A 13,799-nucleotide genomic window follows, 5' to 3' on the forward strand; every position below is an offset into this window, starting at 1 on the left:
CCCCTCTTCCTGGCTTCTGATGCTTTCATAATGTTTCCAAGTATCATTTTGTCTACATGCATAGTTTTTTCCCATTTCCCAGAACCATTAGAAAAGCCATTTCGGGTATAGTAGTCACAGTTTTCAGAAAGTTGACCTGTACTAGTCTCACTATTAGAAACTAGTTTGTTTGTTTTTTAAATACTGTACCACTGTGTTGACTGTTCATCTGCCTTGGTCTTCTGAGTGGCTGGACTACAGGTGCATACTCTTTCACTTGGCTTCAGTTAGTATTTTTAGTAGAGAAAGCCTTTCATGAAATCTGAATCAAGCTGTGAATTTTCCAGTGAGCCCATGGCAGTATGCTCCTGAGACTAGAGAACAGACATGTAGCCTGTAGAATTCAAGTATTTCCATGGTATCTAGCTTGTCTGATAGTGCCTAGTCTGTTTTTTATTGGAAAAGATACTAGCTCTATGGAATATGTGGACTAGAAGTTAACATTAGTGATTTTTGAAACATCAACTTTGAGATTATTTGCAAGTTCCTTTTAGGTCCTTGTGTTTATTGGTTTTATGACCTGCATTTGTGGGATGAGGAGACAGGCCTGGGGTAAGCTGGCTAGATAAGACTAGCCAAAATTTTCAAGCTACAAGTTCAACGAGAAACCGTGAGTCAGTAAGTAGCCTCCAAATGCACCTACACATGTGTACTTGCACTTGTACATGTGTGCTTACACACATTTGAACCTTTTTTACATACATGGACGTACATGACTCACACATCTATAATGCAAAACAGTAATGCATTTGGAGTTGGGCCATGGAAGCAAAAGTTCAAACTGACTTGTGGGTTCTTAGTTGCCCTCTCCTTTCTTAGCACAGGAGCCAGCATACTGGGAAGCAAGCATGGGGCCTGGGCCTTTGCTTGGCTTTCTCTCTCTTCATGTATCCTGGCCCTGCTCCTGGAGCTCTGGTGGCCTTACCTGGTTCCTTTTGGTGGTGTTCTGTTGCTCTTTCTCTTCTCATCTGAAACTAATTTGTATCCTGTATGGCTAACTCACATCTTGAATTAATGTATGGAAATTTGGGTCATTGGCCCACTGAGTGAGAATTGGGACATTTTGTCACTAATTTGAAGGCAGGTTATCAGACATAAGGACTCCCAGCAATGCCTAGGGCTTTGGCCTTTAAGGAGGACATTCTTCCTGTGGAGAGTTGCTCCTCTGGAGATGGGTCATCAGTTCCCTTCTGCAAATCCAATGATGTGTCTTAGGATAGGCTAGGGCCAAAGTGCACAGAAAGAAGAAAAAAATACCAAGCCAAGGCCTCGAGAGATGTGAGGTTATTTTAAAATAAAGTAGCCTTTAACAAAGGAACAGCTTATTCACAGTGAAGAGCAAGCTGTTCCTTTCATTTCTAGAGTGTCTGTCCCCACTTTTGTAGCTCAGGAGCAGTGAACCAGGGATTTGATCTCCTAGGAGAAGGGCTGTGAACTACAAGGCTCACATAACATCTGCCCCTTTCATCCAGAACACAACTGGTTGGGTACAAAACACTGGAGTGGTGAAGGGGAGAGGTTGCAAGGGCCTGTGGTTCTTAGCAAATTCTTTTGTGCTGGAAGTCTAGGTCAAAGTCAGATAGAAGAGGGAACCTTGGGAAGTTGTGTGTGCAGATTAGAAGCGTATGCAATAGACTCAGTCCACTCTTGTTTTTTTCTGGTTGGTTTTGTAACATGTATAAGTTAATGGTCTTAATGGGTAGACACATTGTGAGATGTCCTTACTGTTGGCAGATCCTGTGAGCATGGTGTATCTTTGACTAAAATCCATGGGTCTTGAGGTAGCTTTGTCTAGCCCAGATTCACATTTGTTGGGTAGATGGCAGAGTAAGCCAAGGCTTCCTTAGTGTGGCTACTCCTGGGACTTTCCAACTGAGGTGTACATCTTCTTTACCCAGAGAGTACACATTGGCCCCTTAGCTGCTCTTGAAGCTGATAAGGGAGCAGTGGCCAAGGAATATGGTGTTTTAAGGTGTATAGGGGAGTTCTAAGGCCTCACCCAGAGACCACACCTCTTTATATGAGTGATGCTGGGTTTTCAGAGTACAGGACACTAAACTTATAGTGTAGTCCTGAGATGAGAGAAAGTGATCATTGACACTGTGCGTGCGTGCATGCGTGCGTGCGTGCGTGCGTGCGTGTGTGTGTGTGTGTGTGTGTGTGTGTGTGTGTGTATGTGTATGTGTATAGGAGAGTGGGCCTGGAATATAGTACACACAGAAAGACTGGGTATAATAATTCCAAGGAGCTAACTGTGGTGATGGAGTATTTGTAATTCACAGAAGAAGATTGAGGCCAGCCTGGGGGGCATAGTTAGTACTCTTCTCTATAAACCAACCACCTAACCAACCAACCAAACAAACAAACCAAAAAGCCAAAAACCACCCCAAAGCAACTGTGACTTTCTTTGGGTACCTACGACCAGAATGCCACAGAAACTTTCAAATGGGTCACCTTCTTTTGACCGAATTTACTGTTGTAAACAATAACTCCAGATCCATTTTGTTAAAAAACTGTAGGTCTGCTTATTGTGTCATGAAGAAAATCTGTATTTCCCACCTCAAATCATTACAGATGAATCCTGCTGGTAGATAACAAGCCCTCCACCAAAGAGATACCACTGCATATCCCCAAAGTTTCTTTTTATGCATAGGTTTTCATTCTTTTATAGTCTTCCTTCCTGCCTTCCCCTTGTTCTCTCAATGGTCCATGGTGCTAGGCTATTTCTGCCCTAAAGTAATTTTAGGGGCAGCTTGATAAGTGGTAGTCTTGAGTATCTGGAGAGAACAGATTGTTTCTGTGTTTTCCTTGCATTCTGATCAGATGGTAAGTGTCCTGTGAGCACAGAAATGGGTATTTAACACTGCATGGATGCCTCTTCTACTTCACTCTGGCACCTTATAGTCTGTTGAAGATAAAATTAATGTTTTTCTAACATTTTATACATGGTGTATTATGAGGTCTTTCTGTGTCTTTCTCTGTCTCTGTCTGTCTCTGTCTCTGTGTCTCTGTCTCTGTGTCTCTGTCTCTGTCTCTGTCTCTCTCTCTCTCTCTCTCTCTCTGTCTCTCTCTCATGGAAGACAGAAGGCATCTTTCAGGAGTTGGTTTTTGTGGATGGAGGTTTCTATCCTGTCTGGTCCCACAGCTTTTTAAGCCCAAATAAACACACAGACACTTACATGAATTGTAAATTGCTTGACTGATAGCTTAGGCTTCTTATTGGCTAGCTCTCTCTTAATTAACCCATAACTATTAATCTGTGTATTCTACATGGCCTTTTCTTCGTAGAGGGTGCCCGGGCATCCTACTTTCCCAGTAGCTACATGGTATCTCTCTGGTGACTCTTCCCAGAATTCTCCTTGTCTGGTAGCCCTGCCTATATTTCCTATCCGAATACTGGCCAATCAGCATTCAACCAATTAAAGAAATATATATTCACAGCTACAGAAGGACATCCTTCATTAGGTTTTATGGTCTACACCTTATACCACTCTTGTAGAACTTGGAATCTAGCTCTACTCTGGGATTGACACTCACTGTGAGAGTGCTGCTTAGTAGGGCTAGTAGGGTTGGCTAGGGTATGTCTTGTTGATAGAGGTCCTGTTATTCAACATGAAGAAAAACTGAAAGGTTTTTTAAACTTGAATTGTCAGCATTAGACTTGGTGGGGGTATTAAGTTATTCTTTAGTCCTACGGGACCTGGAATCCTTGAATTTTGTATCCAGTTTCAAGAATGTTGGTTGGCTGTGTTGGACTATGTGCAGCATAAACAGCATTAACTGTTAGCAGATCTTGATGAAGGAACCAGTCTGCCAGTATCCTCCCTCTTTCCTAGCCTCCCAAACCCATCTTTCTTTTCTATGCTCTTACATAGTGGTGGGAATTCCAGGACCTACAAGATTCAGGTGGCCTGGGTGCAGAACCGCCAGTTGGTTTACTCCTGCCTTATTGGGTAACAACAGAGAGTTCAGGTTCCATGTAGTCTAGGAGATGGTACAGGGGATGTTGTGCCACCTCCATGGGAGAGGACCTTGGTGCCCATTGCTGCAGAAGGGAAGAGGGAGAAGGCAAGAGTCACCATCTGTGTCACTTTCTCCAGCAACTGCAAAAAGCTTCTATATGGGAAGAGGAAGAGAATAGAGTAGAGTACTCCTTATACTAAACTAGAGCAGATAAATTGACATCACGGTAGGCCAGCTTGCTTTTAATGTGTGTGTCTTGTGTGTCCATGTGTGTGAGTGTATGGGTGTGCATACAGGTGAGGTATTGGTGCATGCAGGTGAGGTATTGGGCAGCCTAGGTGTTGGTCCTTAGATGCTGCCACCTTGTTTGTTTGTTTGTTTGAGACAGGGTCTTGTATTTACCTGAAGCTCATCTATTAGGTTAGGTGGGTTGGCTGATGAGTTGTGGGGCTTCGGAGTTTGGGACATAAATAATTAGTTTCTCCATATGAAGTTACAATGAGTAGTATAAAATTTTACCTATTTAAGATAAAAACATTGTCTCTTGGGTGGTCATTCAGGTATCCTTAGACACTTCCAGGAAGGGAGCCTCTTGTGGGTGAGATGAAGGGAGAAGCATGTGTAATGTTCAGAATGGAGGTGTTCAAGTATGAAATAATTTGCTTTTATTATAACTATCTGGTACAAATCCAAGGCAGCCACTAAAGAATTTGCTGTTACATTTGGACTAACTGGAACATTAACAGTACAATACTCATTAGCCAAATAGTTTTGAATGTAAAATTTTGAGGGAGTTTTTACGAATGATAAAACCTTGGACTTTAAATATATGGCAGTTGTCTTCTGAAATCATCTAAAATTGGGTATTGTGATTTATATATACCCCCCCTCTCTCTCTCTCACACACACAAGCATGTACACACATACACACACAGACACACGCACAAGCATGTACATACACACACACGCACACACTTTCATGCTCCTGGATTTTTATGCCACAGTGTACAAATTCACACTTTTTGTGGAGCAGTCTATGATCCCCTAGGAATTTATTGTTTTTTTTTTTCTTCCTGGTGTTCCGTCAAGCTGACTACAGGAAGAAGGTGCAATTATGGGAGGAAAAGAAAGCTTTTTTGAATTTATGCTATTTTGAATACATGTGTGAATTTCATTTATTCTGTGTAAACAAGGGAGTCAGGTTTTGTGCACAACTGGCTTGGGAGTGTCATGGATACAGAAGAGCGCAGAGAGTGTCTGAGTCAACTCAAAGAAATGATTGGGGAGAAGCACAACATGGGTGATTATTAAGTGACTTAGCCATTTAACTTGATAATTGAAGCTACAGTGTATGTATTCACCTTGGCTTGCTTGTGTTAAATGCTCCTAAGTTATTTTGATCTTAATGACAGAGAAAACCTTTTGTGAATGACAAGTATAGTTCTTTGGGGATGTATCTTCTGTTTTGGTCATCACCTTAATGATGATCACTGTAGTTTCTGTTTCTCATTTTTGCCATCTCAAAATTCACTGGAGAGATGGCTCCGTGCATAAAGGCGCTTGTTCCTCTTGTAGAGGACCTGAATGCAGTTCTCAGCAGCCATACTGGGTGACTCACAGCTGACTGCGTGTAACTCCAGCTTCATCGCATATGACAGTCTTCTGGGCTCTGTGGGTAGCCGCAATCATGTGGCATGCACATAAATAACTATTTTAGAAAATGCCATCTTAGTTTATCCTCAGATTTTGGGGTAGGGTTGTTACCATTGTTCGTGTGCTTCAAAGTTTTAAACTAAATGGTGGGATCCTGGTTTTGGTCTTTGGGTTCTGTTATTTCCTTGTCTTTCCTCTGCTCCACTCCGGCAATTGATGGAATGCTTAAGCAGTTCTCTGTGATGAGACAGAGTCTCATGGGATTCAATAGAGAACACTTTGATTGCCCACTTCAGGGAACTTTAGTCACGGATCCTTTTTCTTTTCTAACATGGGTGTTTCTCTTGCAGGTAGCTGGTTGAGGGCAGTTCTCCATGAATGTACGTCACCATGATGATGACCGACCAGATCCCCCTGGAACTGCCACCCCTGCTCAATGGGGAGGTGGCCATGATGCCACACCTGGTGAATGGAGAAGCGGCCCAGCAGGTTGGTGACCTCCTCCAAGGGGGCAACATTAGATGAATATTGGATTTGTTTCGGGAGTCAGAAGTCTTTTTAAACATTCATGGTTCTAGAGCTGTTTTGTTGTTGTTGTTGTATAGGTACTCTATTATTTTTAAAGTAACTGGAAAAAAATTGAGATCAGAAACTCTTGCTTCATTGAGCTAGTATTCTTAAAGAGTAAAATATAAGTTATTTTTTTAAGTGACTCATTGTGAGACTGTCCATTCATTCATTGGTTGTGCTTGATAAATCTGCACACACCCAGGTGAACCTACCCTGAATCCTGGGTGACTCTTCCTCTATGGAACCTTGGGTGACCTTTCTCATGGGGTGGCCTGTAGAGTGAAGCCTTTTCCTTGTCAGCCACTTTGGTTTTTCCCCACCAGTCGCCTGGGCTCTGCCACGTTGTAGTTCCCAAATAACACACAATACGCTATATTAATTATAAAGCTTTTGGCCTTACTTGTTTCTTGCTGGCTAGCTCTGACTTAAGTATTTAACCCATCTAAGTATTTCTCTTACTGGATGGACATCTTACTTCTCTGGAAGGCTACATGATGACTCCCTGTGTTTCTCCTATCCAGAGTCCTCTTGGACTCTTAGTCCCAACTATCTTGCTTCCTATTGGCCAACAGTGCTTTATTGACATATACACAGGACTTCCCCATCAGTGGCCCTTCCATTGTGGAGCCTGGGGTGACCCTTTCTCTATGGAATCTGGGGGTGACCCTTCCACTGTGGAACCTGGGGTGGCCCATCCACTGTGGAACTCCAAAGGGCTTCCAATGAGGGCACGTACCAGGTGTGTCACTCCTGTGCTTTCATGGATTAACATTATGGCACACAACAGATATTCAGAAAGTCAGCTGTGCAACACTTAGGGAAAAAATTTAAACTGTAAGGATAATTGGGTTTTTATCATCAAAACGGAATCATCTCTGATAACATTGTGTTTTTTTTCTAAATAACCACAAAATTGAGTTTGTTCTATCCTGTAATTACATAAATACTTTTCCTTTGTACATTTCTGTCTTAGTTAGTGTTTCTGTTGCTGTGAAGAGACACCATGGCCATTATCATCATGGTGTGACATGATGGTGTGCAGGCAGACATGGTGCTGGAGAAGGAGCTAAGAGTCCTACATGTTGACTCACAGGCAACAGGAAGTGGTCTGAGACACTGGGTGTGACTTGAGCATATATGAGAATTCAAAGCCCGCCTCCACAGTGACACGCTTCTTCCAACAAGACCACACGTACTCCAAGCTGTACTTCCTAATAGTGCCACTCCCTTTGTGGGGTATTTTCTTTCAAACCACCACATTTCCTGAAGTATAAACACACTTGTGTTTTGAATGGTCAAGATAGGAGTAAATCTGAAAAATAATTATCCAAAATATATTAATAATTCACTTATCTGTCTGATATGAGTACGTGAGTACGTGTTCCCCACTGCCCCCCAGCATGATCTGTCATTGATACTCTTGGTCAGGTACTATCAGAGGTACTTTGTATGCATTGCTGATGGGTCTGACCTTGCTGCTCAATCATTTCTTACGTTCTTCTGTATTGTGGTGTTCCTAAGAACAAAATGTATCTAACAAGGGCTAGAGGGGTGGCTCAGCCATTAAGAGCTTTGCTATTCTTAAAAATGTTTTAAAATATTGAGGCTTCAGCCTTCACAGAAGAAGTCTTGCAACAATGCCCAGACATTGCAAAAAAATGTGTAAATACCCATGTCACCTTGTATTGAAAGATCATGCTCCTTTGCCTTATATTAAAAAGTTACCTGATTAAACAAGTTAAAAAAAAAAGAGCTTTGCTACTTACTCTTGCAGAGAACATACTGTTTGACTCTGAACACCCGTGTTGGGGGAACCACTTGTAATTGCAGCTTTGGGAGCTCTGCCTCCTTTTTCTGTGACCTTCATGGGTACTGCACATGAGTGCACACACACAGCCCCCCCCCCTCCCGCCCCCAAAATGAGTGCTTCCTAAGCATTGGTTGTTTGGATATGGTTCAGTCCCTCTCCCTCTATAGCAATGCCTCTTTCTGTGTGGACAAGGCTCCATCATATTATATAGCGTCTTCTGTTTTTTCACATAAACAGCCACACCCAGCCCAACAAGCCCAGCTCACTGCTGCTGTTTCTTTTCCTGCCTCTGTCCCTGACTTCTGTTGGGTGAACCTCCACCCCCGCCCCCAGCTCTCTTTTCCTCCCTGGCTTCAGCTATGCAGTCTCCACAGTGTCTTATTTCATTCTAAAATCTGGACTTTTCATTGGCAGTGCCTGCTGTGTTCATACCTTGCGAGGTCTATTTCATGTGTGTGACTGCCTGGGCCCCTGGTGGTTGTCTTCAGTGGTCTGTCTGCTTCTGCTCCTTTGTTGGATTCTCCAGACAGAAGCTAGAGCTATCTTCTCAAAATGTGAAATGCTTCATGTTCATCCCTTACACAAAGCCCCCCTGCTGCCCCTGGAGCAGAGCCTGTCTCATAGCCTGCTGGCTCTCCTGGGCAGTCCTGGCCCTGTTCTCCATTGCTGACTGCTCTCCTGGGCAGCCCTGGTCCTGTTCTCCATTGCTGACTGCTCTCCTGGGCAGCCCTGGTCTTGTTCTCCATTGCTGACTGCTCGCCTGGGCAGCCCTGGCCCTGTTCTCCATTGCTGACTGCTCTCCTTTGCTCTAGTCTCACAGCTGTTAGTGGAAAACTGTAGTAATTCAGTGAACGGTTTTAGGAGTCAAAGTTCTGTCTGTCATTTTTAATAACTAAAAGAATTTTAAAATCCACGGTCTTCAAATATGATTAGCTTGAAAAGTAACTCAGGACTCCCCATTGGCACACGTAGCCAGGTTCTCCAAAGCCACCTTTCCTTGTTGCTTCGTCCCAGTTTTGTGTTTTGGTGATTTAGCCCAAATTTTATGATTCAGTTTGCCCAGAGCAGCCTTTTGTAGCTTATTAGCCAGCATAAAGAGCCCTTAGTTTCAGAATTTTCCAGCCTTCCCCTCAGAAGTGAACTCCTTTACACAGAGACGTGACTGAAGATTGAAAAGCCTGGGTGTCCCAGAAGAACACATGGCATCTCCCTACCCTGTGCCTCTGATTTGTCTCTATGTAGATGCTGGCTTAGTATATTTGGTCCATTGGGAAGAGTTCTATAAAGCTAAAAATGGAAAGTTTATTAATTTATATATTTTATAAATAGATACCAAGCTTTTCTAAATGGAGGTGAAACTTAAAAAATATCACAGGGGCTGGGAGGGTAGTTCACTCCGTAAAGTAAAGGGCTTGAGTTTGATCCCCAGAACCCATGTAAAAAAATCCCAGAAATGGGGGCATGTACTTGTGGTCCAGTGATTGGGGGGTTGGAGATGGAATCTATAAGGCTTCCTGGCCAGCCAGTTTAGACTACTTGGCAAGATCCAGGCCAGGGAGAGACTCTCTCAAAGTAAAATTGTCTGTGTTTGAGTAACAGCACTAGAAGTTGACTCGACCTCTACAAGGATGTGTAGACATGTGTATACTGGCCCCCACACGTGTATACATATGAACATGTGTTTACACACATGCTCACACACATGCACTTGCACAAATGTGCATACACATAACATTATGTGTTTCAGCCTTTTAAATCTAACTGTGTTAGACTTTCCTGGAAGCATTAATGTTTACATTAACTGTTTGATATAGTTGGACTTTCTTTGGACTACCAGCTCCAGATAGTGACACAGAGACTTCTTATTAATTATGGAAGCTTGGCCTTAGCTTAGGCTTGTTCCCAACTAGCTCTTAAAACTTACATTAACCCATTGTATCAGTCTGTGTTCTGCCATGTGCCTCATTACCTCTGCTCAGTACGGCGAGTCCCACTTCCTCTGGACTGGCTAGCAAATCCCACCCCTCTTCCTCCCAGAGTTCCTATCTCTTTCTGGAACTCCCACCTATTCTCTTCTGCCTAGCTATTGGCTGTTCAGTTTGTTATTAACCCAATCAGAAGGTGTCTTGGCAGAGACACATCTTCTCAGTGTACAAAAAGATTATCCCACAACAATTTGATGTTAATGTAAAATTTTCTTAAAGGGAACATTGTTTAGTGAGCAAACTGAAATATTTTACTCACCAGGACCAGACCAAGATTTATCACGCCTAGATGCTGTTGCTTCATTTATCACCGTGGTTCAGCACAGGGTTGTCTGAGTGCTTGGCATCCCCTGCCCCCCCTTTTTGTGACCCGAACATTCCCGACCTGTGCCTCCTTCATTTCTTAAGCCTCTACTCCTTGCTTTGGGTCCTGACCTCTGTACTGGTCTGGGTGAGCATCACGGAACCCAGGATTCCGTTAAACCTCAGCCAAAGCACCAAGAAAAAGGTAGATTGAAGGAGCTAGAAAACCAGCAGTGTCAGAACAGTACCAGAGAATTAGGGCTGAGAGCACAGTGACGTCACTTAAACAGACAGGTAACAAAGGCATCTCTGAGAAAGGATGCAGGAGTCTTGAGTACTTGCTGTGGGCATCTGTTGGCTCTGTGGCTTTGTCTTAGGAGCCACGTGTCCCTGTGCTCGGGTGGGCCATGTTACAGGACACTGCACAGAAGTAGGCCTGCACAGGCATCTTCTGAGGCCTTTGCTGTGCCCCCTCAGAGGCATATTGTTGCCGTAACTAGAGCCTTTGGAAGGCACAGGATTAACCTCTGTGACTAACCTTGTGGGCCCTGTGTGGCAGACTTGAGGGTGACTTTTTTCGTATGGTAAGCGGTGCTATGGCAACTCCAGTACTACTTACTACAAGGCCTCTCTGTTTGTGAGGAGCTGACTGGAGTGTACCTTGCACGTGTCACAGTAGTTGTACCTGTGTAGAGGGTATTCTCAACATTTCTGTAAGTGCAAAGGGACGACAGCCCCCAATGGGAAGAGGAGGGGGAGGAGGAGGAGGAGGAGTGTTCAAGACACAATGGGCAGAGCTGCTCACCACATGAAGTGGGAGGGGGAAGAGAAAGAGGTTTGTTCTCTGTGGACTATGTACCAAGAGTTCATTCCTTCTTCATTGCCAAATGGCCCATATCATGAAATAGCACATTTGATTGAGTTGTTTGTCAAGTGAATTCATTGTTTTTTCATCACTGTGAGAAATATTTGACAAAAGCAACTCAAGGAAGAAAAGGGCTTATTTTGGTTCAGTTTGGGGGTACAGCTCACAGTGGTGGGACAGTCAGGCAGCAAGTTTGTAAGACAGCAGGTCACTTATGGTCCCCGAGAGAGCAATGAATGCTGGTGTTTAGCTCATTCTCATATTTAAAACATTCAGTTCAGTACTCCAGCCCATGGATGGTACTGCTCTCTTCCCCACAGCTAATAACCCTGTGTAGAAGCTTCCTCACAAACGTGCAGAGGTGCGTCTCCTGGGTGATTCTAGATCCTGCAGGCAGGCAGGCAGTATTCAGTGACAGACATTTTGGTTGTTTCCACTGTTTGGATGATATGAGTAATGGTGCCATGAACAGATGTGCTGTGCAGACACGTCTTTCATGTCTCTCAGTTACAACCTAGGAATGATGTGGAATGGCTTCCTCTTGGCCTGCTGCTTCCCACGTGCCATTCCTCTTCCTTAAGCGTTTTGAAGTTATTTGTATTCATTTTGTGTGCCCAGAGAGGTGAGAGGACAGCTTGTGGGAATTGATTCTCTATACATGGGTCCCAGATCTCAGGTGTGGTGGCAAGGGCCTTTAGTACAGTAAGCTGTCTTTTCAGTCTCCTGTATTCCCCCACCCCCAGTAATTTTGTCAAACTGTGGATAGGTAGAGACCACCAAAGTTGAATAAACTTCTCTTAATGTCTAGTTGCTTGTTTACTGTTCTTGATGTAAAATGCAGATTTTGATTTGAGTTTTTAACATAAGATACTGAAATGGGTTTGGGGCACGAAAAGAGTCAGTGCATACTAGTTTCTTTCAGTATTCTGATCTGGAATTACAGTAGCCACCAGGAACTATGAGGTGAAGGACATGTTCACAAAAGGTGACAGTGGAGGTGACTTGCTAATGTGTCCCCAGAGTTTGTGACTTACATGTGGAGAGGTGATGGCTATTGGTACATGAATTTATTGAGGCAGACCCCAGTGGGCAAGGACCTGGACTGATGGTCCTTTGCACTGGGTAGCGTTGAACACAGTCATTTGGTAAATGTTCTGTTTGGTGTGTTTCTTATCTCTGGCTTCCTTTTTTAGTTTCCGTTTTACATTTCTAGATTATTTGTTTTTAAGCTTTTTGGAGTTGTTTTGTTTTGTTGTTTGTTTTGTAAAAGCTTCTTCAGGAATGTAAAGACCTTCATCAGTATAGCCAGCCCAGGGTAACATGCCTTCTGACGTGTTCTAGGTCCAGCCTGTTAAAGAGACCTCATTTCTAATTCTCTTGGCTTAGTTCATTCCCAGGGACTGGCCTGTAGCACATTGAGAATGAACTTTTTTCTCATTTCTCTTTTGATTTTTTTTTCTTTCCTGTTTGATTTTGAAATGTTTTGTTTCCCCAGGATAGAATCCATAGCCAGAGCTTTCCCGACATTCTTTGGAATCCACTCTTCTAGACAGTGTATTAGGCGGAGAACTTTCTGTGTTTCAGACGGTGCTCATCACTGGTGTGTCTGACATCATGTGTTCTCTCCTAATTCCATGACCTTTACCACTTTGGGCGAGCGCTTCTGAATAGCATTCCCCTGATAGCTTCCTTCTTGTATCCAGTGCTTACAAGCTCATACAGCACAGGTTTGGCCCCATGTAGAGTTGTACATCTAAACAGGGGTTTTCTACTTCAAATCCAGTAAAAAGAAAGTCTTATTAATTAATGTAGTGGGAAAACATGGATAAATAACCCTTGCTTATTCTAATGACAATGAGACCATCCATTGAGCTGATGACGCTGCATTATTGGGGAATAGCCCATGTGCACCTTTTCTCTTCGGATAGAATCTCAGCTTGGAACTGGGTCTTTTTTTTATTTTTATTTTTATTTTTATTTTTGGTTTTTACGAGACAGGGTTTCTCTGTATTGTTTTGGAGGCTGTTGGTCCAGCCCGGCCTCAAACTCACAGAGATCTGCCTGCCTCTGCCTCCGAGTGCTGGGATTAAAGGCGTGCGCCGCCGCCGCGTCACCACCACCACCACCACCCGGCGGAACTGGGTCTTAAGCTGGAACATGTAACGGAGCAAGACTTCGTCTTGGGTCACGCTCTTCAGCATCTTGATGCCTAAGAAATGCACAGCTTGGACAGATGTTTAGCATTCTTTCAGACAGCTTCCCGCCACCATCTAGAGAGACCATCTCTGTTGGTACTGGGAGTGGCAAGGAGTGACAGGTTAGGATTTGTGGGGTGGATTATGGATTGACTGGGTAATAGATACATTCATCTTAGTATTTTCTAGTGTCTTCTGTGGTAGCATCTTCTTAAGTACTGGAGATACAGGTACTGTGCTTGCCTGAAAGGAACGAGCAGTGTAGTTGAGGAGTGGGTTCTATTTTGCTTAAAAATCTAATCCCAGGTGCTGTGTTTACATATATGTCAGGCTACATGAATGCTTGGGGTGCAGAATATACCAGAGCATAGAGGAGGGGTTGAGGGAAACAGCAGCAAACTGGGTAGTAGGGATAC

At 43.6% G+C, this 13,799-nt stretch overlaps 1 protein-coding gene across 4 annotated transcripts in view; it reads left to right on the forward strand.

Annotated features, from left to right (window-relative positions):
- Window positions 1-13,799, forward strand: part of Fndc3b (fibronectin type III domain containing 3B) — a 284,468-nt gene that overhangs the window by 61,019 nt on the left and 209,650 nt on the right. For all 4 annotated transcript variants that reach the window (XM_021226947.2, XM_005069755.4, XM_013113104.3 and 1 more), the window contains exon 2: window positions 6,006-6,144. In XM_021226947.2, the coding sequence (XP_021082606.1) occupies window positions 6,034-6,144 (111 nt within the window). In that variant the 5' untranslated portion in view covers window positions 6,006-6,033. The remainder of the gene's footprint in view (window positions 1-6,005; window positions 6,145-13,799) is intronic.

Source organism: Mesocricetus auratus, unplaced genomic scaffold (assembly GCF_017639785.1).
Source record: "Mesocricetus auratus isolate SY011 unplaced genomic scaffold, BCM_Maur_2.0 Super-Scaffold_100011, whole genome shotgun sequence".
Classification (NCBI taxonomy): domain Eukaryota; kingdom Metazoa; phylum Chordata; class Mammalia; order Rodentia; family Cricetidae; genus Mesocricetus; species Mesocricetus auratus.